The following is a 23,013-nucleotide window of genomic DNA, read 5'->3' as shown; positions in this document are numbered from 1 at the left end:
TACGTCATCTTCAAAATGGGGATTAAGACTTTGAGCCCCATGTGAGACAGGGACTGTGTCCGAACTGATTAGCTTGTATTTACCCCACAGCTTAGTACAGTGCTTGGCACGTAGCATTTAACAAATACCATGGAAATTTTAAAATATTGATTATAAGCTCCTTGAGGGCAGGGTTCATGAGTACCAATTCCATTGTGCTGTCTCAGGCACTTAAGCAGCATGGCCTAGTGGAAAGAGCATGGGCCTGGGAGTCAGAAGACCTGGGTTCTAATTCCGGCTCTGCCGATTGCTTGCTGTGTGTCCTGAGGTGCCTCCGTTTCCTAAAGTGTAAAATGGGAGTTTAAAACAGGTCAACTCCCTCTTTGTGGGACAGGGCCTGTGTCCAATCTCATTAACTTTTATGTACCCCAATGCTTAGGATAGTGCTTGACAGATAGTAAGTGCTTGACAAATCTATTATAATAATCATAATATCAGAGTGCTCTGCACACAGGTGCACTATGGCTTTGACAGAATTACACTTAATAGTATTTAAGTGCTTATAATATGCCAAGCTTTGTACTAAATTCAGCACTAGTAATTCATTGCTATTTTACCATGTTAAATACTGTAAAATTGCAAACATAGAAAGAAACACTAAGAACCCTTCAGCATAGAAGAAGGTAAAGCCAGAGGCAGAGAAGCCTAGCAACATCACACCTTAACTGACGCAACATACATGCCCACCATCACTTCCTACACCAAATGTACTTGTACCAGCTCGTAGGACCTCAAACAGACTTGTGTTTTGGGAAGACCGTCCCCAAATTCCTCCATCATGTTATATCGTATCACAAAATTAAAATACAAGAGGTGAACTGGAGGAACCAATTTCTTCCCCTAATTTATTTTTCAGAAACTGTTGAAATTTCAGGTTGGGAAATGGTTACATTATGAATTTTTAAATCTCCTGGCCTGTGCCTTGCTGCAGGCCAGGGATGATTTAGTTACTAGTGGAACTGGTAGGCTTCCTTATGGAGTAGGTGCTTGATAAATTCTCTTGCTTGATTGATTCGAAAAAGAGCAACCCCATATGCACCGGCTGCCTTATACATACAGACACACACACACACTCCCCCGCACCCTGCCCCATCACTCACCTCCTTTATCTCTCCCAATTCACTCGCCCTCACACCCAGACCTCATCAGCCTCACACATGCTCTCAAACCAACCCCAGTAGAAAAACCTCTCCAGTGGATGTCCGAGCAGAGCAGCACCTGTTAACTGAAAGGACGGATGGCTTGTTCTCCCCAATCCTACCACAGCTCCCTACTGAGATAGGAAATTCCTGAGCCAGCGAAGATTGTAATAATAGCGGTGCTCTTGAGACTTCTCCCCCCATCAAGAAGTAGATCAGCAGAAGCAGAAATGGAAAGCCCAGGTGCTGCCATAATGATGATTGCAGCCGTTTGGGGATATGGAAGTGGCGAAATGCTGCTCTCTCACGTCCACATCAAAGTTACCTTAACGCAAGCGCCCCGTGCCCTAAAGCAAACCCCAGTAGACAGAGATCCTTTCAGAAATATCTAATCTTAAATCCTGATGAATGATATTACTACTGCCACGGGTTGCTTGGGCGGTATTTTTTTTTTTTCCTCATCCATGGCCTTCTACAAGATAGTTTAGTGTTTGGCAACTTGGGGAGTTGGAAGGGGTTTCTTTTCTACCAGTGGAATTTAGGCCCACTGTTGGTTTCTGTCTTCTCCTGTTAGTTGACCCCTTTCATCTTCGTAGCTCTCTGCGTTTCCAAAGTACTTTATGGAAGCTAAACTGGTCTAGAGTAATGCTGGGTTAGGAAACTGAGAATGCTGGATGCTGAGTATCCTGAATTGGAAGAGCATTTTTATAAATAATAATGATGACGGTATTTGTTAAGCGCTTACAATGATGATGATATTTGTAAAGTGCTTACTATTTGCCAAGCACTGTTCTTATCGCTGGGATAGATACAGCGTTATAGGTTGTCCCATGTGGGGCTCACAGTCTTAGTCCCCATTTTAATAATAATAGTAATAATAATGTTGGTATTTGTTAAGCGCTTGCTATGTGCCAAGCAATGTTCAAAGCACTGGGGTAGATACAGGGTAATCAGGTTGTCCCACGTAGGGCTCACAGTCTTCATCCTCATTTTACAGATGAGGTAACTGAGGCACAGAGAAGTTAAATGACTTGCCCAAGGTCACACAGCTGACAAGCGGCGGTGCTGGGATTAGAAGCCATGACCTCTGACTCCCAAGCCCAGGCTCTTTCCACTGATCCACGAGCTGGAATTCGAACCCACCATATCTGACTCCCAAGCCCGTGCTCTTTCCTCTATCAGTCAGAGAGCTTCCAGAGAGCTTTCACATTGCTTATCTCATTTTATCCTCAAACTGAATAGGTATTAACCATCTTTTTACAGATGGGGAAACAGATCCAGAGAGGGTAAATGACTGTTTTCCCAAGGTCATACAGCAGGGCTGGTCAGAATCAGAACTAGACCTTGATGCCTTCTGCTTATTGGGGGCAGGGGACTGGATCTGATGGTCTCTTGAGGTCCCTTCTGTCTCTCTGTTGCTATTATGACTGTCCTTATTTCAAACTCTTTTCTTGCTAAATCTTGATCCTTTCAGCCTTTCCTTGTAAACCTTCATTGTTCGGGCTTCTGCTTAGAACAGAACACTTTAGTTTAATTAGTTTAATATAGACGAAACTGCAGCATCTCTAGCCATAAACTGGGCCAAAAAAGAAGACAATTGACTCTTTCTTTCATTTGTTAAAAAAATGAAATGTGGTTGTTGACTTTTCATTTTCCAGTATGGCATTGAATCAATCAATTCAATCTATATTAGCGTTTCTATTTTACAGTTGTACGCCAAGCAAGTTAGTCTTCATTGTGTAATTTAGATTGATTATTTCTTCTTGGGTAGACTTGTTTTCTGCTTCTCTTTTAGTGACTTTTATTGATTTCAGTTCATTTCTTCTGTTTATTAATCCAGGAATAATGTAGCATCAGGGCCCAAGTGGGACATTTATGAGCCCTACTACCCTCCCCATCTTTGTAAAGGACTTCAGATCTCGATAAGTTAATACAGGGGAATCCTACTCTCACATTCTTTGCACTACAGTTTGTTTATCAAATTCTATTTTGTTCCTTCTCTTAAGGCTCTGTGCCCTTTGAGGGCAGAGGTCATTTCTTAAGGCTGTCCTGAGGGCTCCCTGGTAGGTACTTACTAAATAGTGGGTGGGAGACTGCTTGGGCTCTCACCAACTACTGTTGTTCCTGAAGTGAACCTGCTGGGTGCCGTATTCAATATTTATTAAACACCACTTGCAGGAGGGATTATGCCTCTCTACTCCTGAAAAGGAGTGATGGTAAGGTGAAGATACCCCATGCTCTATATGGCTCTTATTCATTCATTCAGTAGTATTTATTGAGCGCTACTATGTGCAGAGCACTGTACTAAGCACTTGGAATGTACAATTCGGCATCAGATAAAAACAATCCCTGCCCAATGACAGGCTCACAGTCTAAACAGGGGAGACAGACAGCAAAGGAAAACAGAAAAAAACAAAAACAAAACAACATCAAGATAAATAGAATCAAGGAGATATACACCTCACTAATAAAATAGTACGGTGCTCTGCCACAGTAAACAATAAATAGGGATTTATGGAGAATCTTTAGAATTACTTCCATTCTCCCTGAAATGGCATCTGTTGGGAGTCATGGTCCAGTTCCACCCAGAAATCCAAATGGACCGTTTTTGTTTTTGTTTTTTGTTTGTTTTATAAAGCTTTATATAGTCCCCAGAATTTCAGCACCCTGAGTTGAAATCGCATCTCAGTAGCTGAACTGTAGAATGAGAGAGCAGAAATCGCTGCCTTTTTGTTTAGTGGGGAGCCCACGTTGCCCCTAATGTTTATAGTTGGTCGAGTTAGTACTGGTTAGTCTGTCCCTGTGAAAGAGGTGAGCTGATAAAGAGCCGGAAGGCAGGGAATAGTTCATTTGTCTTACCTTCAGAAGGAAGTCTCAGAGCAGGAAATCTGACTAGGCTGGTGGACAGATTAATCTCCCTTCTCCAGCAAGAGGTTATTCAGTTCTCTTCTATAGATCTTTTAAGCGATGTGTTATAGTCATCTTAGTGATAACACATTGTGTAAATCACATTGTATGGAAGGATGTGTGCACAGTGGTTTCTCCCATTAGGAAAGTTTTCTTCTTAATGTTCTTAGGGAAGGGTGTTTTTTTCTAAGATACTGACTTAAAAAGTACAATGTTAATTTTTTCACCTTTAGCATGATCTTGGATAAATTTGTGCCGAGTGATTTCAAGATTTGTGAAACTCACTTCATTCGGGTAACAGACATAATTCGGTTGCTGTGGCCTACATTCCTCAGTAAGGCAGCTTGTGTAGGTATTTCATTTGGATAAAAAGGTTAGAAACAAGGCCAAAATCTCCTTTGAAAAATGGAAGTTTTGATATTTTTTTAAGCTGTTGGTACCAAAAGTTTTCAAGAAAAGTTTTCAAAAAGGTTTCTGGGCATCTCCCACTATCCTTGGATTAAATGACCCCCAAATCTTATCTTGGTTTAAAAGAAAGAATTGTATTTAAGAATGACTTGGTGCTCAGTTCTAAATGGAGGTCCAGGTAACTTGTACCATTGAACAACAAGAAGACAAAACTTTCTCCTTGCCTAATTAGGTGAAACCTCATCCACCATATCACTTTGCTGTGACAACTGTGGTCTGTCTTGTTTCATTAGGCTGTCTTATCATGACTCATGTCATTAGCACCAGAGTTGAGGTGCCATTAGGACTCAGGACAGCCATTTAAGCATAGTCCCTTTGTAGCTAAGCACTGCAACTTTCCTTTTAGACTAAATGCACTGTTTGCTTTCCGCTTTTCACTTTTGCTTAACGCTGTATCCATGAAGACTATTTGGAGAATGGTAATTCCAAGCATTATAAGCAAGTCAAAAGAAAAATCTTGGATAGCAGAAATAATTCGACTCAAATCTAAAAGTAAGAAAATGGATCGAGTAAATGGCAAAAAGGTGGGACCTTTGTAGTCTGTTTTTCCTTTTTAAATATTTCAATTTTATTTGCATGTCTGATTCTGAGGAATTGATCGTCCAATTAACAGAACTGGTTATTGTGGTGGTTTGTTACATATAAACAAGCCTGGGTTTATTTTCTTCCCCAGCATTTTTCAAGGGCTTGGTTTATTTTACAAGCGGGCTTACTAAAATGAAAAAAGAATTAATCTTGCTTCTTATCAACAGAGTTAAGACTGCAGTTTCTAAACAGACTTAGAAAACAAATTTTACAGCTGTAAATCCTTCTTACCAAAGTGGAGTAAGAAAATGTAAAAGAAAATAAGTCTTCTAAGCGCTTGGAGAGTACAGTAGAATTAGCGGACACATTTTGGGAGTTCGGAACTACTCTCCTCTGGATCCTGGTGGCAGCAGGCTAGGGCAAAGGTGACATAAGTGACTGCCATCTTCCTCCAGACCCAGGTGAGGGAGGAAGAGCAGCAGAGGTGGTGGAAGGGAAGACTGAATTTACCAAATTTCTTGGATGCTTAATGATTTTTTTGCTGTGGTAAATTAAGCAAAATATGTGAGATCACTTCTTTGCTGTAAATTTTGACATTCTGGAATATTTGGGGCTCTGAAAGTTCATAAATTAGACTGAATCTATTTTAAAAAGTCAGTTATGTTTAATTTATGGCCAAGGGTCTAATAGAGTGTTTTTGAACTAGTGGTTCTGCACAGTACATAAGATGGTACTCTACCTGCTGTAAGGTTTACTTTACTAAGTGAAGGGGAGGGTAATATAAGTTGCTTGTTGGCTTTAGATAAGGCTTCTGTAAAGTAAAAGCTTTGTTTGCAGTGTGTCTCCAAGTGTTGTTTTAATATTCCATCCTGGGTCAACCCACTAATTTCCCCCTCCTCCATGCTGATAGTACAAGATGGGTTTCAAATACTATCCAGGGGTTACCCTCCAATCAAGGTAAAAATGTGCTGATAGAGCTATTTGGATTTCGAAGTTTGTTCCTAGGTCCTTCGTTTGTCTTTCACATGGATTTTCTTGAGCATGTTGTGTAGCAGCCAGAGAATCTAAGGGGTGAAGGACATGGGAGTCTTATAGTACTTTTTAAAGGGACTAAATACATTCAGACTACTTTTGAAGATAAATGAACCATTCCAATCTATTGTCTATGTGCAATTAGTGATTTCTTAGAATACTGGAGGGATAGAAGCCAAGGTGAAAGTTACCATTGGAGTTTTAACCATGTGATAAGGAAATATTCAGTTTTTCCCCTTATAGTGCTCTTGTCATTCACTCTCCTCATCTCTTCTTCAGTGTCTGCAATACCTCCTTTATACAGATCTTTTTAAACAGTGATGAAAAATATTTGTAGATACAGCCAGCAGAGTCATCTACTAAGTTACATTCTTCAGTTATTTAGATTGGGCAAAGATGCTGTGTTCCGTTCTTTAGAGGATGCCATCTGTTTGGAAACTTTTCAGATGAAATGTTTGATCTGAGCTTGAACTTAACATGCATCCTTAACTTCAGTTGAGTTGGTGCTTTAAGAAAACTTGGTAAATCTGGATTAGAGAACTTAGATGATTTTCAACTTCCTTTGAAATACTTGCACTCGTGTGTGCCAACTCTTATTCATTGTATGTTACTGAACGTTTTAGTGCAGTTCTCTGCACGCAGTAAGCACTCAAATACCATTGACTGATTGATTTTTTTTCTATAGCATGATGAAATTAGCTTTGTTTTTGAAGTAAATGGAAATGAATAAAAGTAGGCCAGCCAAGATTTGAATTGTCCTTAAAAGATATGTAAGAATGCTGAAAAGACCAGGTGCTTGAGGCATTTATTTTGGGTAAATTTTGGAAGTTTGTTGAGTTGGATGAAGTATTTGCTATGATGTCCCTAAAGAAAACTGTGGTAAAATGAAATTTGTGCTATTTCTATCCTAACGCTTGGTAATGGATTTTCAATTCTGAAAAAACAGCCCATCAGTCTTTTACATTGTTAGACTTTGTTCAAAGATTATAGTGTAGTGAAGAGGAGAAAGATGGGTGAATACTCAACTTAATAATGATGAATTTTGAAATAGAAATGTCTTTTTCCTTTCATGGTTTTGCGTTTAGGGTTTTGTTTTTTTTTGGCATTTGCATTGTTCTGCAGCAATGGAGTGAAGTGCAATGGAGATGCAGCGGATCAAAATGCCCTGTTACTCAAAACCAGTCAAACAAAAGCTAGGTTTTTCTTTTTGTACTCTGCTACTTGAACAGTGATCTGGTTGTCAGGTGACACCATTCAAGTGGCTTTTGGAATAGAGTTCTCTGTTGGTTAACCACTGAATAATGGCTGGTGTACAGAGATTCTAACCGTCCTGTTTGTTTCACAAATTGTAGAGTCACAAAAGGGAGTACAGGATACAGGAATTTCACAGGAGTCTAAGGATTTAGCCATGATTTTAATTTTGTTAAGGTCGTTCATATAAAGTGAGATTTTTCAAGGAAATTGCAGGTGAGCAAATCTGTTAAAAAGCAACATTCAGAGGCCAGCTATCCACCTTTAAAGTCCCTCAGCTGAGCAGGCCCTAAAGATTATAGGGGAACAGGATTGCCATCCCAAGACTGGTTGACCATGCTGCTTTCTGCCTCTGGTAGGTGGGGAGGGAAGCTCAGTGATATTTTTTCCCCCTCCTTCATCTTCCTCCCTTTGCTGTGGTAGCCACTGATGTCTCTCTCTCTCCCCTTCTAGAATGTAAGCCCATTGTGGGCAGGGATTGCTGACTTGTACTTTCCAAGCACTTAGTACAGTGCTCTGCACACAGTAAGCGCTCAATAAATGTGATTGAATGAATGAATGAAAGATGCTTTTCTCTCCTAAAAGAAAGGGAAATGGGGAAAGAGTGCAGATGGAAGGAGTTAATTCAAAAAAGTTATCTCCTGGCATCATAGTGCGGTTAGAGTTTGGCTGTGTATTGGGCTGTCTGTGTGGGCTAGACTGTGCTTGCTTTTTGGTTTGGCACATGATTAAAAATGGTCATAGTATTTGTTAAGTGTGTGCCATGTGCCAGGTCTGTGCTAAACATTGGGGTAGATAGGTGATGGTCAGGCTGGACACAACCCCAGTCCTACACTGGGGCTCACAGTCCCAAAACGAAGAGAGAGTAAGTAACTTAGCCCCATTTTACAAATGAAGAAATTGAGGTTTAGAGAGGTTAAGTGACTAGTCCAGGGACACACAATAGGCCAGTGACAGAGCCAAAGCTAGGACCTGAGTCTCCCCGTCATTCATTCATTCATTCATTCAATTGCATTTATTGAAGGCTTATTTTGTGCAGACCAAACTAAGCACTTGGGAGTGTACGATATAACAATAAACAGACACATTCCCCACCCACAATGAGCTTATAGTCTAGAGGGGGAGGCAGACATTAACCTAAATAAATACATTTAAAATTTTCCATACATTTTCCCATGCGGCTTCATGTGTGCATGGAGATGGTGTGCATGATGTGACTGGCTTCTACAAGGGCTTCTGCTGCTGCCTGTTGATACCCTTCACTGTCAATAGTGTCATCTTTCTATATGAAGGACAGCTAAATAGAAGAAACTAGAGGTGGGCATTGCTGAAGTGAGAAAAATGGAGGGAAGGAAGGAAGGAATGGAGGAAAGAGGGGAAATAGGAGGAAGATGGAAGAGAGTGGAAGAAAATGGAGGAATAAGAGAGGTGGAAAAAGTTGATTGGAGAAGGAAAGAAGGCGGCTCTGCAGAGAGGGAAAAGCACCAATAACCATGAAGGAAAGAGACAAAAATCCTATCCATTTTCAGGAGTCTCCTAATAGCCCTGGAATGATCATCGACTCATTTTTCTCATTCAACCCACACATTCAATCTGTCACCAAATCCTGTCAGTTCTATCTTCGCAAGATCTCTAGAATCCTCCCTTTCCTCACCTTCCAAACTGTTACCACAGTATTCCAAGTACTTATCATATCCCACTTTGATTAATGCGGTAGCTTCGTTGCTGACCTCCTAAGCAACCTGTCTCTCCAGTCCATACCTCACTCTGGTTCCCAGATCATTTTTCTGAAAAACTATTCAGTCTATATCACCCCAATTCTTAAAAATATAAATATATATCCTATTTCCTCCTCTCTGGAATATGTTTGTGCCTGTCTCCTTTTCTAAATTGTAAACTCCTTGAAGGGAGGGATCATGCATGCTAATTTCCCAAACAGTAATGCTCTGCACATTAGGTGCTTGAGAAGTGCTGTTGGTTGATTTGTTAATTTTTAAAAAAACAGTTGGAGGTAAAGGCATTTTGAGCATTGCTCCCCTTTTTTTGGGTTAACAAGTCTTCAAAACAGTTAATAATAATAATAATAATAATAATAATAGTTTTATTTAAGTGCTTACTATGTACCAGGCACTGTACTAAGACCTGGGGTGAATACAAGCAAATTGGGTTGGACACAGTCCTTGTCCCATATAGGGCTCACAGTCTTAATCCCCATTTTATGGATGAGGTAATTTAGGCACAGAGAAGTGAAGAGACTTGTCCAAAGACACCCAGCAGACAGGTGGCAGAGCCAGGATTAGAACCCAGGTCCTTCTGACTTCCAAATGCGTGCTTTAACTTTTGGGCCATGTTGCTTGTCACTCTGATTTATTGCAGATGAGGTAACTGAGGCACAGAGAAGTGACTTTCCCAAGGCCACACAGAGAAGCAGCGTGGCTTGGTGGAAAGAGCACGGGCTTGGGAGTCAGAGGTCGTGGATTCTAATCCTGGCTCCACCACTTGTCTGTTGTGTGAACTGGGACAATTCACTTAACTTCTCTGTGCCTCAGTTACCTCATCTGTAAAAATGGGGATTAAAAAATGTGAGCCCCACGTGGGACAATCTGATGACCCTCTATCTACCCCAGCGCTTAGAACAGTGCTCGGCACATAGTAAGCGCGTAACAAATACCATAATTATTATTAAGTGGTGGATCCGGGATTAGAACCCATGACCTTCTGACTTCTGGGCTCTTTCCGCTATGCCATGCTCCTTCCCAAATACTTCCCACATCAGTTCAAATTGTTCAATATGCAGCCTCCGATGGAGGCCCTTTGAGGTGCTCAGTGATTGAGGATAGAGTCTTGGGAAGATTTTAGTCTCTGTTATTTTTTGTTGGGGAAGTACAGTCTTTTCCAGAAGTTGGGGTAGCCATTTTGTTATTATTGCTGACAAGGAAATCTGCCTGGAATGATGGCACCTTCCCGATTCTCCCTAAGTGGAACACAGCTCTATCCAGATGACTATCTTATGTACTCTTGTGGGTCAGAATGCTAACTAGAATAGCATGGCTGGGCTGGATGATGAATCAGTGGTGTGGAGACAAGGAAGACAGTAAAGTTCCTCATGTATATGCGGTTTAAAGTTTCAATACTGAATTCAGTTGAATTCCACAGTTTTCATTTCTGGGTATGGTAAGCAAATGCCATACCTAGCATTCAGTCCAAATCTGGAATCGATGCCGGTTGATTTCTGCCCTATTGAAATGCTTTTAGGTTATATTAGTCTGGTAAATAAAAGTGGAAGTGGAATAAAATAGAAAATAGAAGTGCCTGGCTGAATGTGCCAGGGCTGGGTAGAGCTGCTGAAGTTATGGGACATTCGTGAGGGTTTCATTAAAGAATCACAGACAATGGGTTTGTGAATATTCAAGTTGGCCAAAAGAATTGGGAAAGTGTTTTAGGCTTGGGCAGGGAACCGGTCTACCAACTCTTTTATATGGTACTCTCCAAAAGTGTGTAGTACAATGATCAGCACACAGTAAGCACTCAGTAAATGTGATTGATTGGAGATTAATTAGCAGGAACAAAGGCTTGGTGGAGGTTGGGATGAGTGAGTGAGAGGAAGGAAGGAGCCAAAATACAATAGGAGTGAAGGGAGAGGGGGCAGAGAGGTGAAGGGGATCATTTGGAGGGAAGGAGCATGACCTGGTGTAAAGAGCTTAAGCCTGGGAGTCCGAGGACCTGAGTTCTAATCTCAGGGCCACCACTTGCTTGCTGTGTGACCTTGGACAAAGTCACCTCACTTCCCTGTCTGTTTCACCATCTGTAAAATGGAGATTCAACGCTTGTTCTTCCTCCTATTTAAAATTGCAAGCCCCGAGTGGGACAGGGACTGTGTCCAACCTGATCATATTGTATCTACCCCAGGACTTAGTCACATAAGTAAATGCTTAACAAACACCACCATCATTATTATTATTTAGGGAAGCCTTGAAGCCAATTTTATAAATTTGGATTTAATCTGATTTAGACAATCCGATTGGACCTACTGTAGGTTTTAAGCAGGGGAGTGAGGTGATCCGATCAATGCTTGAGGAAGATAATTGCTATAAGGGGTGGAATAGACTAAGCCTGCGGGAGGGATCGACTGAACTTCAGCTAGGGGCTGGATGATCAGCCAGGAGGCTGTTTTAGGAATCCACTTGGGTGGGCAGGGCACCGAAGGTAACCAGACCCCCCCACCCCCCCCACACACAGACACCCAACACTAGGTCATTTGGAGAGGATGAGCCTGTGAGCAGTCCCTTAAATAGAAGAGCTTGTTTCAAGCTATTGAGAAGCAGCATGGCCTAGTGGAGAAGCAGCGTGGCTCAGTGGAAAGAGCACGGGCTTTGGAGTCAGGGCTCATGAGTTCGAATCCCAGCTCTGCCACTTGTCGGCTGTGTGACTGTGGGCAAGTCACTTAACTTCTCTGTGCCTCAGTTCCCTCATCTGTAAAATGGGGATTAAGATTGTGAGCCCCACGTGGGACAACCTGATTCCCCTATGTCTACCCCAGCGCTTAGAACAGTGCTCGGCACATAGTAAGCGCTTAACAAATACCAACATTATTATTATTATTATTATTAGTGGAGAAAGCACGGTTCTGGGAATCAGGATCTGGGTTCTAGTCCCGGCTCCGCCACTTACTTGCTGTTTGACCATGGACAAGTCACTTAAATTCTCTGTGCCTCAGTTCCCTCATCTGCAGAATCGGGATTCAGTACCTATTCTCCCTCCTAAACTGTAGAGATGATCCTGTCTCTTCCCCAGCACTTAGTACAGTACACTCAATATTCTTCTTGTTCTTTAATGCAGAAGACTATAGTTGCCAGTGTTGGAGAAATGTCTTGAAAACACAAATCCATTGAAACTCTTGACAGAGTATTTATTGTTCTTTGAGTGACTCTTTATGAACTTCCTCTTAAGGCTTTAACTTTCTGGCTAGTTTAAGACAAATGTGGTTGTTTTTTCAAGAGTTTAAAAGATTAAAAAGGCAGGTGCATTTTTTTGATCTCAAGTAACTTGTTTATACAGTTTTATCCTTATGTTGGCCATTCCTCAAGCTAGGGAAGGAGGCATGCTTCCCCACTGTGTGAAATAGTGTCTACACACACACACACATACACTCACACAACTATCCCTCAAATATTTGTTGATGACAAGAGGTATCAACTAGAGAAGCAGCGTGGCTCAGTGGAAAGAGCCTGGGCTTGGGAGTCAGAGGTCACGGGTTCTAATCCCACCTCCGCCACTTGCCAGCTGTGTAACTTTGGGCAAGTCACTTAACTTCTCTGTGCCTCAGTTACCTCATCTGGAAAGTGGAGGTGAAGACTGTGAGCCCCGCGTGGGACAACCTGATTACCCTGTGTCAACTCCAGTGCTTAGATCAGTGCTTGGCACATAGTAAGCACTTAAATACCAACATTATTATTATTATTATTATTATTATTATTATTATTAACTAGACTTACTGCCAGTATTGCTTCAAGTTGCTTCAAGGGATATATTCCCCCATCTCACCCAGGCTTGCAGACAGAGGATTCCTGGTCTCAGCCTTTAGAATTAAGGGGTGATGGACATAGATGTTTGGGAGGAGCACTTGCCCAAAGACCAAGGTCTGCTCCGGTGGCTCGACTTCTCCAAAGATAGAAGGCTGAGGGCAGAAGGGACAGTGAGGAGAGGGTCCAGTGTCAATCAAGCTGGTATCTTGTGTTTCCATACTCATTTAGAGATCTTTGGCAACTTCCCATAGGAAGGCAAAAGACTTTTTCGTTACCTTCACTTAAAAGGAGACAGGAAAAAGGAAAAAAAAAGCACTAGAAGGCTTTTAGCTACCAATCCATGTATTTATTGTTCCTCAGTATTATTTCCTTGAGGATGTGTGCATTTGGAGATAAACATCTGTCGATTTATTCTCCCAAATTTAAATTTCACCTAAAGCCCAACCTATGAAAAATTCAATTATTTGTAACAAAAACTCACTAATAATTGAATGTTTTACTGTTCTATAGTTCATGTCTATGCATTGCTTTTAGTTGTCCTTTCTGTAATAATTGTGGTATTTGTTAAGCACTTACTATGTGCCAGGCACTGTTCGAAGCGCTAAATGTAGAACTTGCTTGGCAGTCCTAATTTGGCTAAAATACTGGAGCACTGCAACATAGACTAGTGGAAAGAGTGAGGACCTGGCTCTTAAATCAGTTCTGCCACTTTTGTTGTCTAATCTTGGGCAAGTCACTTAAATTCCCGGAGGCCTCAGTATCTTCATCTGTAAAATTCATTCAATAGTATTTATTGAATGCTTACTATGTGCAGAGCACTGTACTAAGCACTTGGAATGTACAATTTGGCATGGTGAGTCCATATCTCCCTCCCCACTCGTTAGCCCTATGTGGGACAGAGACTGTGTCTGACCCAATTATCTTGTCTCTACCCAGGGCTTAGTACAGTGCTTGGCATATAGTAAGCTCTTAAGTACTATAGTTATTATTACTGACTACTATGACCTTGAGGAAGTCACTTTGCTGTTGCTCAGTTTCCTTATCTGTAAAATGGGGATAAAATACCTGTTCTCCCTCTTAGTGAGACTTTTGTGGGAACGGAGCTATCTACAAATCGGGTTAGCTTGTATCTACTACAGGGTTTAGGACAGTAAGTGCTTAAATACTATTTTTAATTATTATTCAACGAATAATGTGCACAGCACAAGACACTTGGGAGGCACAATAGAATTAGTAGACATGAGCCCTGCCCTTAAGGAGTTTACAATCTGTTGGAGGAGACAGACTCTAAAATAATTATATAGGTATAGAGAAGGAAAAATGAATATGTGTAAGTGCCTAAGTGTTGGGTTATGTAAGATGTGAATGTAAGCACTCTGGGAGGTTGTGAGTACACAAGTATGTAGGAGATACAGAAGTGTTGAGGGGGAAGCAGTGTAGCCTAGTGAAAAGAGCATGCCAGAGACTTGGTTCTAATCCAGCCTCCACCATTTTCCTGCCCTGTCATCTTGGGCAAGGTAGCCAGTCAATCAGTGGTATTTATTGAGTGCTTACTCTCTGCAGAGCACTGTTCTAAGTGCTTGGGAGAGTACAGTACAACAGAATTAGCAGGCACATTCCCTGCCCATAATGAGTTTACGGTCTTGAGAGGGAGGGGCAAGTCACTTAACTTCTCTGTTCCTCAGTTTCCCCAACTGTAAAATGGGGATTCATGCCCTGTTTTCCCTCCGATTTAGACCGTGAGTCCCATGTGGGCCAGGGACTCTGTCTGACCTGATTAACTTGTATCTACTCCAGTGCTTAGAACAGTGCTTGACCCATAATAAGCACTCAATAAATGCCATAAAAGGGGGGAGGGTGTTGTTTAAGGGATGTAACATGAAGAGATTAGAAATTAATTGAAGAAGGGCCTCCTGGAGGAGTTGGGGTGAGCTGTAGTTTGGCAGGTTTGAAATGGAAGGCAGTTGCAGGCTTGGGAAAGGAGGTTAGCAGTAGGAGAGATGAGAAAGAGGCACAAGGGGTAGATTAGGTTGAGCGGAACGAAGAGTACAAGTGAAGTGGAAGAAGAGTGGATAAATAGGAGGTAGATAGCTGATTAGGTGTTTTAAAGTCAATGATAAAGAGTTTCTGTTTCCTGCAAAGAGAACTGGGAAGCCTTTGGAAATTTTTGAGGAGTGGAGAGAAGATCTCTGTTGCCAGCAAGTGTTTTTTTTGTGTGTGTGTAATGTTGGAGAAACTGATCTGGGGAGCAGAATGAAGTATGGACCAGAGAGAGGGTGATCGGAATAACATTGATGAGGCTGATGTAGTAGTCAGGCCATTCATTCATTCATATTTATTGAGTGCTTCAATCATTCAGTAGTTTTTTTGTTTGCAAAGCACAGTACTAAGCGCTTGGGAGAATACAGTACAATGACAGACACATCCCCTGCCCACAATGAGCTCACAGTCTAGAGGAGGAAATGACATGGGCTTGTACAAATATGGGGCCATTTGGATGGAGAGGAAAGGGCAAATTTTGGAAAAGTTATGAAGAAAAAAAGGCAATAGAATTTAGCGGCACACAGTATGTTGAAAGCTATGGAGGAGTCTGGGGTAATGCAGCCTTGGTTGCTGGTTTCAAAGATGAGGAGGATGGTGGTGATGTAAGGGATGACTTTTCCCTGTGATGGAAAAGTTAGGTGGAGGAAAGGATTGAGGAGTTAGAATGAGGAGAATGACTTGAGGTACCAGCAGGACATCTCTGTAGAGATATTCTGGAGGTAATGGAAAATGTGAGATTTCAGAGAGTCAATCAGTGCTGTTTTTGAGCCCTTACTGGGTACACAGCATTGTGCTAAGCCCTTGGGAGAGCACAATAGTCTGTGCCCACAAGGAGCTTACAAAGGTCTGGAGTAGCAAAGTATAGGCTTCTGGTCGTGGAAGGCATGGGAGTGGTGAAGGCTTCCCAAGGGAATTAGTATAAATGAGAAAAGAATTCTAAAGTTTTTCACAAAGAATTTCTAACTTCTGAAGATAGGGCATCAGGAAGCATGTATTTGCATCAGGGGTCACCAACCCTTAAAATTCAGTTTCTTTCCATGTTGTTTGTTAATATATCACCCAAAGGACAATATTAAAAGAACAAGGTTTTAAATTCTGGTAATACACTTTAGAAAACACTATCTTGACTAGTAAATCTTTACTTTTGAGGTTTTTAGTGTTACAATAATATAATCCATTCCAGAAAATGGAAACTTTAGTACTTGAAGCTCAAAACAAATGGCAATAAGCCTTAGTAGAAATAATATTCAGATGCTGCTTCTTTGCAGCAACAAATCTCCAAGGTGGTCGTAGATTTTAGAGTGAAAGAAAAATGAAAGCCTATTTTGTGTATGTGTGTGGTGGGGGCATAGCATATAAATGAACAAAACCCTACTGTCAATTAATATATACTAATATATTTTTGGTTAATCTTGTTAAAATATCACAAGTATCAAGATTCCAAATCTACCAAAAAATAGCAAGAAAAATTGGAGTGCGTAAATATTGAGGAGCTCTGCTAGTGGTCCTATGGTTGGCAGTGAAGCAGCCATGAAACCATCCTCAGTATATACTTCGAGAGAGAATATTTATAAACACAATCTTCACAAGTAATAATTTACTTAAGAGGAGGATTGGAATTCACAGAAAAAACAAAGAAGGTCACAAAAAATGACTGGCCTTAGTTGCCTGGCCCAAACTTTCCCACAACACATTATTAACCAAATGGCTAGTGGCAAGTTTACCATGTGGCTGGGCTTATTGGCTCAGTCCCAGATACAGAGCTAGTCGCAGGGCTTAGTAAAAGCCCAAGGAGACTGAAGAGAAAAGAATAAATTTCAAAAGTTGTCATTCTGGAGAGGTCTTTTACTTCCCATTTGTGCCTAGGAAAAAGGAACAACACCAATCATCTTCTGTCTACCCTGGCACTTAGAACAGTGCTTAAGATATGGTCAGCGTTGAACAAATTCGATTTAAAAAAAAACCCCAAACCCACCCAATGATGGTTTTAAAAGAATGTTTTCAAGTTTCTACATAAGTACACTAAATTTGGGACTTCCTTTATTTCAAGAAAGTCATTCTGTACACTTTTTTGAATAAATGATGATTGTATTTAGAGAGGCCAGCAATAATCCTTATTTCAATATGAATTCTCCCTTCTAGCAATTATTCTTATGTTGCTATCATTTCCCATTCCTAATGTTATTTCTGAATTATTGTTTTTGATTAAATAACCCTATTCTTTTCCTGTCTGTACATTACTTTTGTGCTGTGGATTGTTATTCTGCTTATGGACATGTCTGAATCATTGACCTTATGTTTCTTCCCAGTGCTTGTAATAGTAATTGTGGTTTTTGTTAAGTGCTTATTATGTGCCAAGCACTATATTTAGTGGTAGGGTAGACACAAGATAATCGGGTCGGACACAGTCCCTGTCCCAAATGAGGCTCACAGTTTAAGTACTGTGAAAATCGGAATTGAGCTTTCCCCAATTTATGTGAAAAGCTAGAATGGGGAGAATGACAATTTTGTATTTTGTTAGAGCAGTGTTTTATTTTACATTGTTCTTTGAGGTTAAATTTTGATTTTGTGAGTACAACTACAGAATATTTTTCAATATTGCTTTCCCATTGAGTGCTTACTATTTGCATTGCAGTGTATTAAGTGCTTGGGAAAGTACAGTACAACCGAGTTGGTAGACATGATCCCTTCCCACAAGAAGCTTACAGTCTACAGCCTAACCAAATGAATCAATTATTTTTCTTATAGATGATATTAACTGTGTTCCTGAGCAACAATGAACAGATTTTAACCGAAGTTCCAATAACACCAGAAACAACTTGCCGAGATGTAGTGGAATTTTGCAAAGAACCTGGAGAAGGAAATTGTCATCTAGCTGAGGTGTGGCGAGGAAATGGTATGTAATGCGTTCTCCGGAGTAGAGGGGAGAGATATTTAATGCACTTAATTTAGTATTTTCTGTGTTGTCAGCTCTCAATTATCAGTGGCAGTTGGGGCCAGATTAAAATAAAACTTGGAAAACATTATATTAAGAACATTTGAAATGCCATTACTGTGCCAGATGGGTGGCCTTCTCTTGGACTGCCTCCATCACCATATTTTAGTCGGTCTTAGTGAAAGTTGGGGTGTGCACAAGATGATTTATTCAATAGATTATCAGAGGGGACAAAATTAGGGACGCTAGACTTTTCATCCCTAACAAAGACCATAAAGGCCAAAGAGCAGTACTGTCACATGGTTCCTCATCTATCCTGTGCTATCACAATCAGAGACAAAATACCTGGCTGGATGGACCATTGGTCTGACCAAATAAAGGCATATCTTAGGGTCTTATGTTCTTTTGTTAATTAGAGCTATCACGCTGAACAGCTGGGGAATGGTATGGGCATGTAGCCACCTTGTGATGTTTGCATCTGATGTTTGCATTTGACTTAGTACCCTCTTCTTATCTTCCTTTCTTCCTTCTGTGCCCCTCCCATTCTGTTAATCTATTTTTCCATATAATCCCCATGGGCCTAGGTGAGCATTACTTGGATCCCAGAAATTAAACTGGACATTGTGATCTCCCAACACTAATGAAGCAAGTAAATCATTTTTGTTCGAGGCACAATATACGATGAGCCTCCCTGATGTTTGCCCAGCCGTATCTCACCCCCACTAGTAAAAGATAAAGCTAAGAATGCGAGATCCTTTTCCATTTAAACTAACTGAGGGCCAAGTAAAAGAAGATTTTTAGAGTGGAATTTAGATGCTATAGTTTCAGAACACAGTGATAGAAAAATATGTTTGTATATTCTTTCCAAAGATCTAGCACATAAAATGGATCCATTTTTGTTCTCCTGTGTAACTTCAAAACAGGGGAATGAAGTGGAGGTTAGATGGAAAGACTGATGCAGTTGGACAGTCTTGTTTTTTGGGGGCTGCTAATGTTATCAGCAAACCAAGCGAAACCCCAATTGGCTTGTCTTCTAGGCAGCCTCTTAGAGTTGACTTGCTCCTCAGTTACAGAGTTCCTTTTTTAGCATGAGGAACAGCATGATCAAGTGCAGGCTTAGAGATAGTTGAAAAATACTTGTCCTTATATGCTGCCTTGGGAACTGAGTTGGCAGCAAAGTGAGTTTGGGGGTTTGTGATTCTCATATCTTTGTCATTTCTTGTGAAAGATGGAGTATACACAGTTCGGTGGAAATAAGAGTACAGGGTTTGAGTTTTAGCTCTGAGACAGCCATTGACTTGCCGTGAGACCCTGGACAAGTCACTTGCATTAGTGTCCTCATCTGTATGGGGAGGGTAATGAAAATGAGAGCTAAGGGGAAAATACTTTGAAAAAGGAAAGCTCTGTATGAGTTCAAGAAATATATCCACTACTGTTATTTAATGTTGAGAAAATGACATCTCATTTTTTAATATTCCTGTGTAAAATGACTATTCCCAACTTTTTGTAGATGTACTTAAATTTAGCTATTACCTGCTTCTTCAGAGCTAGAGATTGAGGATTTTTTTTTTAATGGGATACCTTTCACTTTCTGTTTTGCAGTCAGTACTTTACTCCTTGGTACTCGTGAGTGTGTAGTGAATAAGACAGTTCCTTGGCACAAGGATAAAGTAGCTAAATATCCCGTGTGCTGACAGTCAGTCCCATTGACTCTCTTGTGGGCTACTATTCTCAACTAGAGGCCAGTGCACAAACCTTCAGAGCAGCAACCTCCATTGCGATAGCTCTTCTCCTTGTCTCTTATCCTATTTGAATGTTTGATCATTTCATTGTCCCCGATAGGTCTATCTCTAGTTCTCTCCCCCACCTACGTTCTCAGATTGGTGTTCCCCTGTAGGGACAGGGTCCATGTCTAATATCTACCTGTGTATTCTTTCCCAGAGTTTAGTACAGTGCTCTGCACACAGTAATTGCTTAGTAATCTACTAGTACTCCTCCTCCTCCTCCAGCCAAATTTGCATAATGATTAGAGAAAGAAAGCTTGAGAGAAGGAAACTTCCCGTCAGCATAGATCATTAGCCTGGGGACTGGTGCTAAATTGTGCAGTTTGGTTTGGGAGAAGACTGGCTATGCTCCCACGTAGCACCCAAGTATGTTAAATGCCAATCCTCATCTCCTTTTTCCTTGTGCATCCTTCACTCACAAAAAAATCTGGTCATTTATTGCAAGGAGAATAGAACTCTCTTGAAAGGGAATTATATAGTTACCTTTTCTCATCATATATTTTAAAGGTGGGCCCAGCTGTGGAAAGCAGTGGATTAGTGTGACTCTTGTTCAGTTTCCCCTTTAGAAAAAATAGCACTTTATTTAGTGATGTATCCTAGCAGAGTGGTCGGGGAGCAGGAAATGGATGTGGAAGAGTGTATGAAAGCTTCGCTGAGTACCAGCTCTGTTCAGAATTATGACAGCTGCTACTTTAATTCAACTGTCATCTTTCTTCTCCACCACGTTAAAAAATGAAGATGAAAGGATCCCATGGGTATCTCCCTTTGGGTTTTGATTATTTTTCTCCTTTTCTTCCTCTCCCCCATTTTCATTTTATCTTTGTGTTTTTCCGGATCACCCTGTGTTCTGTTCTGTCATAGAAATTTTGTCAGTCCTGCTGTGGGGCGATGAAGAGATCACAGCTCTGGAATTCAGGAACCTGGGATCTAGTCCTGGTTCTGTCTGTAGCTGGCTAATGTGGGCAAAGACTACATGCACTAAGCAATGTGCTACTCGTTTGCCAGCCTTCCTGCACATTATATTCTGTGCCCCAGTGGGAACATGACAACAGTATGAGGCATGGTGAACAAGCCATTAGAACTATAATCAATTCCTCTGCACAGGTTTCTCAGTCCTGAAGTTTCCTTTCATTCCTAAGAGGAGACTCCATATAATTTTATTTGTATGGACAACCAGAGTAGGGGCTAGTCAGTCAGTCAATCCATGGTATTTATTGAGTACTTACTGCATGCAGAGCACTGTACTAAGCACTTGGGAAAGTACCATATAGTAGAGTTGGTAGATATGATCTCTGTCCACAAGGAGCTTGTGGACTACGGGGGATAGAGACATTAAAATAAACTACAGATATAGGGGACATAGAGTAAGAGAATATATATATATTTATATATATATTCAATAGTATTTATTGAGCGCTTACTATGTGCAGAGCACTGTACTAAGCGCTTGGGATGAACAAGTCGGCAACAGATAGAGACAGTCCCTGCCGTTTGACGGGCTTACAGTCTAATCGGGGGAGACGGACAGACAAGAACAATGGCACTAAACAGCGTCAAGGGGAAGAACATCTCATAAAAACAATGGCAACTAAATAGAATCAAGGCGATGTACAATTCATTAACAAAATAAATAGGGTAACGAAAATATATACAGTTGAGCGGACGGGTACAGTGCTGTGGGGATGGGAAGGGAGAGGTGGAGGAGCAGAGGGAAAAGGGGAAAATGAGGCTTTAGCTGCGGAGAGGTAAAGGGGGGATGGCAGAGGGAGTAGAGGGGGAAGAGGAGCTCAGTCTGGGAAGGCCTCTTGGAGGAGGTGATTTTTAAGTAAGGTTTATATGTGTGTGTGTGTGCTATAGTATTGGGATTAGTATCAAAGTGCTTAGTCATGCGATAGTTCAATTCAGCCAGTCAGTGCTCCATTGGAATAAGTTGAGAGAAGTTTCTATCTCAATGAACTTGATGGTACATGAGATTTCAAAAATAAGGAATTAGATTTCCCTACAATTTAGAATTAGCTAAGAACCACTTCACTGAATATCTGAAACCATGTGGCTGAGTCCATATGAACATCACACTTTGTAAAGGTTTAGGTATTTTTCTGTGTATGATAAAGAAGTAGATTTTTAACAGCCTCAGTGGTTGCAATGTATGTTGGAATGTCTCATATTATTGGATTCATGTGGTTCCTAAATGACCTGTCTGTTGTTTCCCGGATTTTGTTTTATCCTGGAAACTTTTAGTCAGTGACTATTTCAGAGGTAGTAGGAAAAGGAAAGTGCTCTTAACAGTCCCAAATATATATATTTGGGAACATGTCAAGTTTTTTTTTTCCTTTTGCCCACTGCTTTGGTTGTCCACAGTTGTTTCTGGGATAAATAAAGTGTGTTCTCTGTTGCTGCAGAACGCCCTATACCCTTTGATCATATGATGTATGAACATCTACAGAAGTGGGGGCCCCGCAGGGAAGAAGTGAAGTTTTTCCTTCGGCATGAGGACTCTCCAACTGAGAGTAACGAACAAGGTAAGGCCACTAGAACTGAGCCAAGTCGTAGCTTTAAAAAGGAAGTGTTTTTAGAATGTATGTAAGGAGAAGAAAGAATATATTTTTAGAGTAAGAAAGGATAAACCCTGCATTATTTTTCTCATGTTCGCCAGTAAAAGAAGTAAATGTGTTGCGTTTTTAATTTATGCATAAACACATCTATGTATGGATTCTTTACTGATATATTGTTTTGTTTCTGTATGTGAATCCACTTCATAAGTACTTACCCCTGGGGTATTTAAAAGTGCACTGAGCTGTAAAAAAAAAAAATCACCTCTGGATTCTGCCCCTTCACAATGAGGAGGGTAGTATTAATCACAAGGGATTTAACATAATGGCTATGATTTTATAGTGTATGCATGTACATGCGTTTGTGGTATGAACTCTAGCTCAGACATTCCAAGACTACCCTTATCCAGATGTGGAATCTGATTGTTTTATCACTCCCTTTCTCTATCCGCTCTCCTACTCCAGACCAACTGTCCCATATTCCAGTCACGCTCTGAAATGTAACAGGCTTACTGAGCATCAAAAATAGAAAATTTGGATGTGGCCAGAATGCTAGGTTTAGTATTGAAGCAGCATGGCCTGGTGAACATGGGCCTGGAAGTCAGAGGGACCTGACTTCTAATCCCAGTTCTGCCAGTTGAATGCTGTGGCCTTGGGTAAGTCACTTAACTTCTGTGTCAGTTTCCTCAACTGTAAAATGGGGTTACTTATTCTCCCTCCTACTTACACTGTGAGCCCCATGTGGGACAGGAACTGTGTCCAACCTAATCAACTTGTATCTATCCCAGTGCTTAAAAAAAAAACAAAACCAAA

The 23,013-nt window shown here is 40.9% G+C and overlaps 1 protein-coding gene across 5 annotated transcripts in view; it reads left to right on the top strand.

Annotated features, from left to right (window-relative positions):
* The window catches only part of PPP1R13B (protein phosphatase 1 regulatory subunit 13B), a 94,299-nt gene that overhangs the window by 19,257 nt on the left and 52,029 nt on the right, over nucleotides 1-23,013 (top strand). For 2 of the 5 annotated variants that reach the window (XM_029061824.2, XM_029061798.2), the window contains exons 1-3: nucleotides 4,904-5,077; nucleotides 17,678-17,825; nucleotides 22,051-22,170. In XM_029061824.2, coding sequence (XP_028917657.1) covers nucleotides 4,952-5,077; nucleotides 17,678-17,825; nucleotides 22,051-22,170 — 394 coding nt within the window. In that variant the 5' untranslated portion in view covers nucleotides 4,904-4,951. Of the gene's footprint in view, nucleotides 1-4,903; nucleotides 5,078-17,677; nucleotides 17,826-22,050; nucleotides 22,171-23,013 lie in introns of those variants that run through there. The other 3 variants (XM_029061850.2, XM_029061834.2, XM_029061842.2) reach the window with 2 other exon arrangements.

The sequence above is a fragment of the Ornithorhynchus anatinus genome, chromosome 1, assembly GCF_004115215.2.
Source record: "Ornithorhynchus anatinus isolate Pmale09 chromosome 1, mOrnAna1.pri.v4, whole genome shotgun sequence".
Taxonomy (NCBI): domain Eukaryota; kingdom Metazoa; phylum Chordata; class Mammalia; order Monotremata; family Ornithorhynchidae; genus Ornithorhynchus; species Ornithorhynchus anatinus.
The sequence above is the reverse complement of the archived record's forward strand: the minus strand, read 5'-3'. Positions and strand labels throughout refer to the sequence as shown.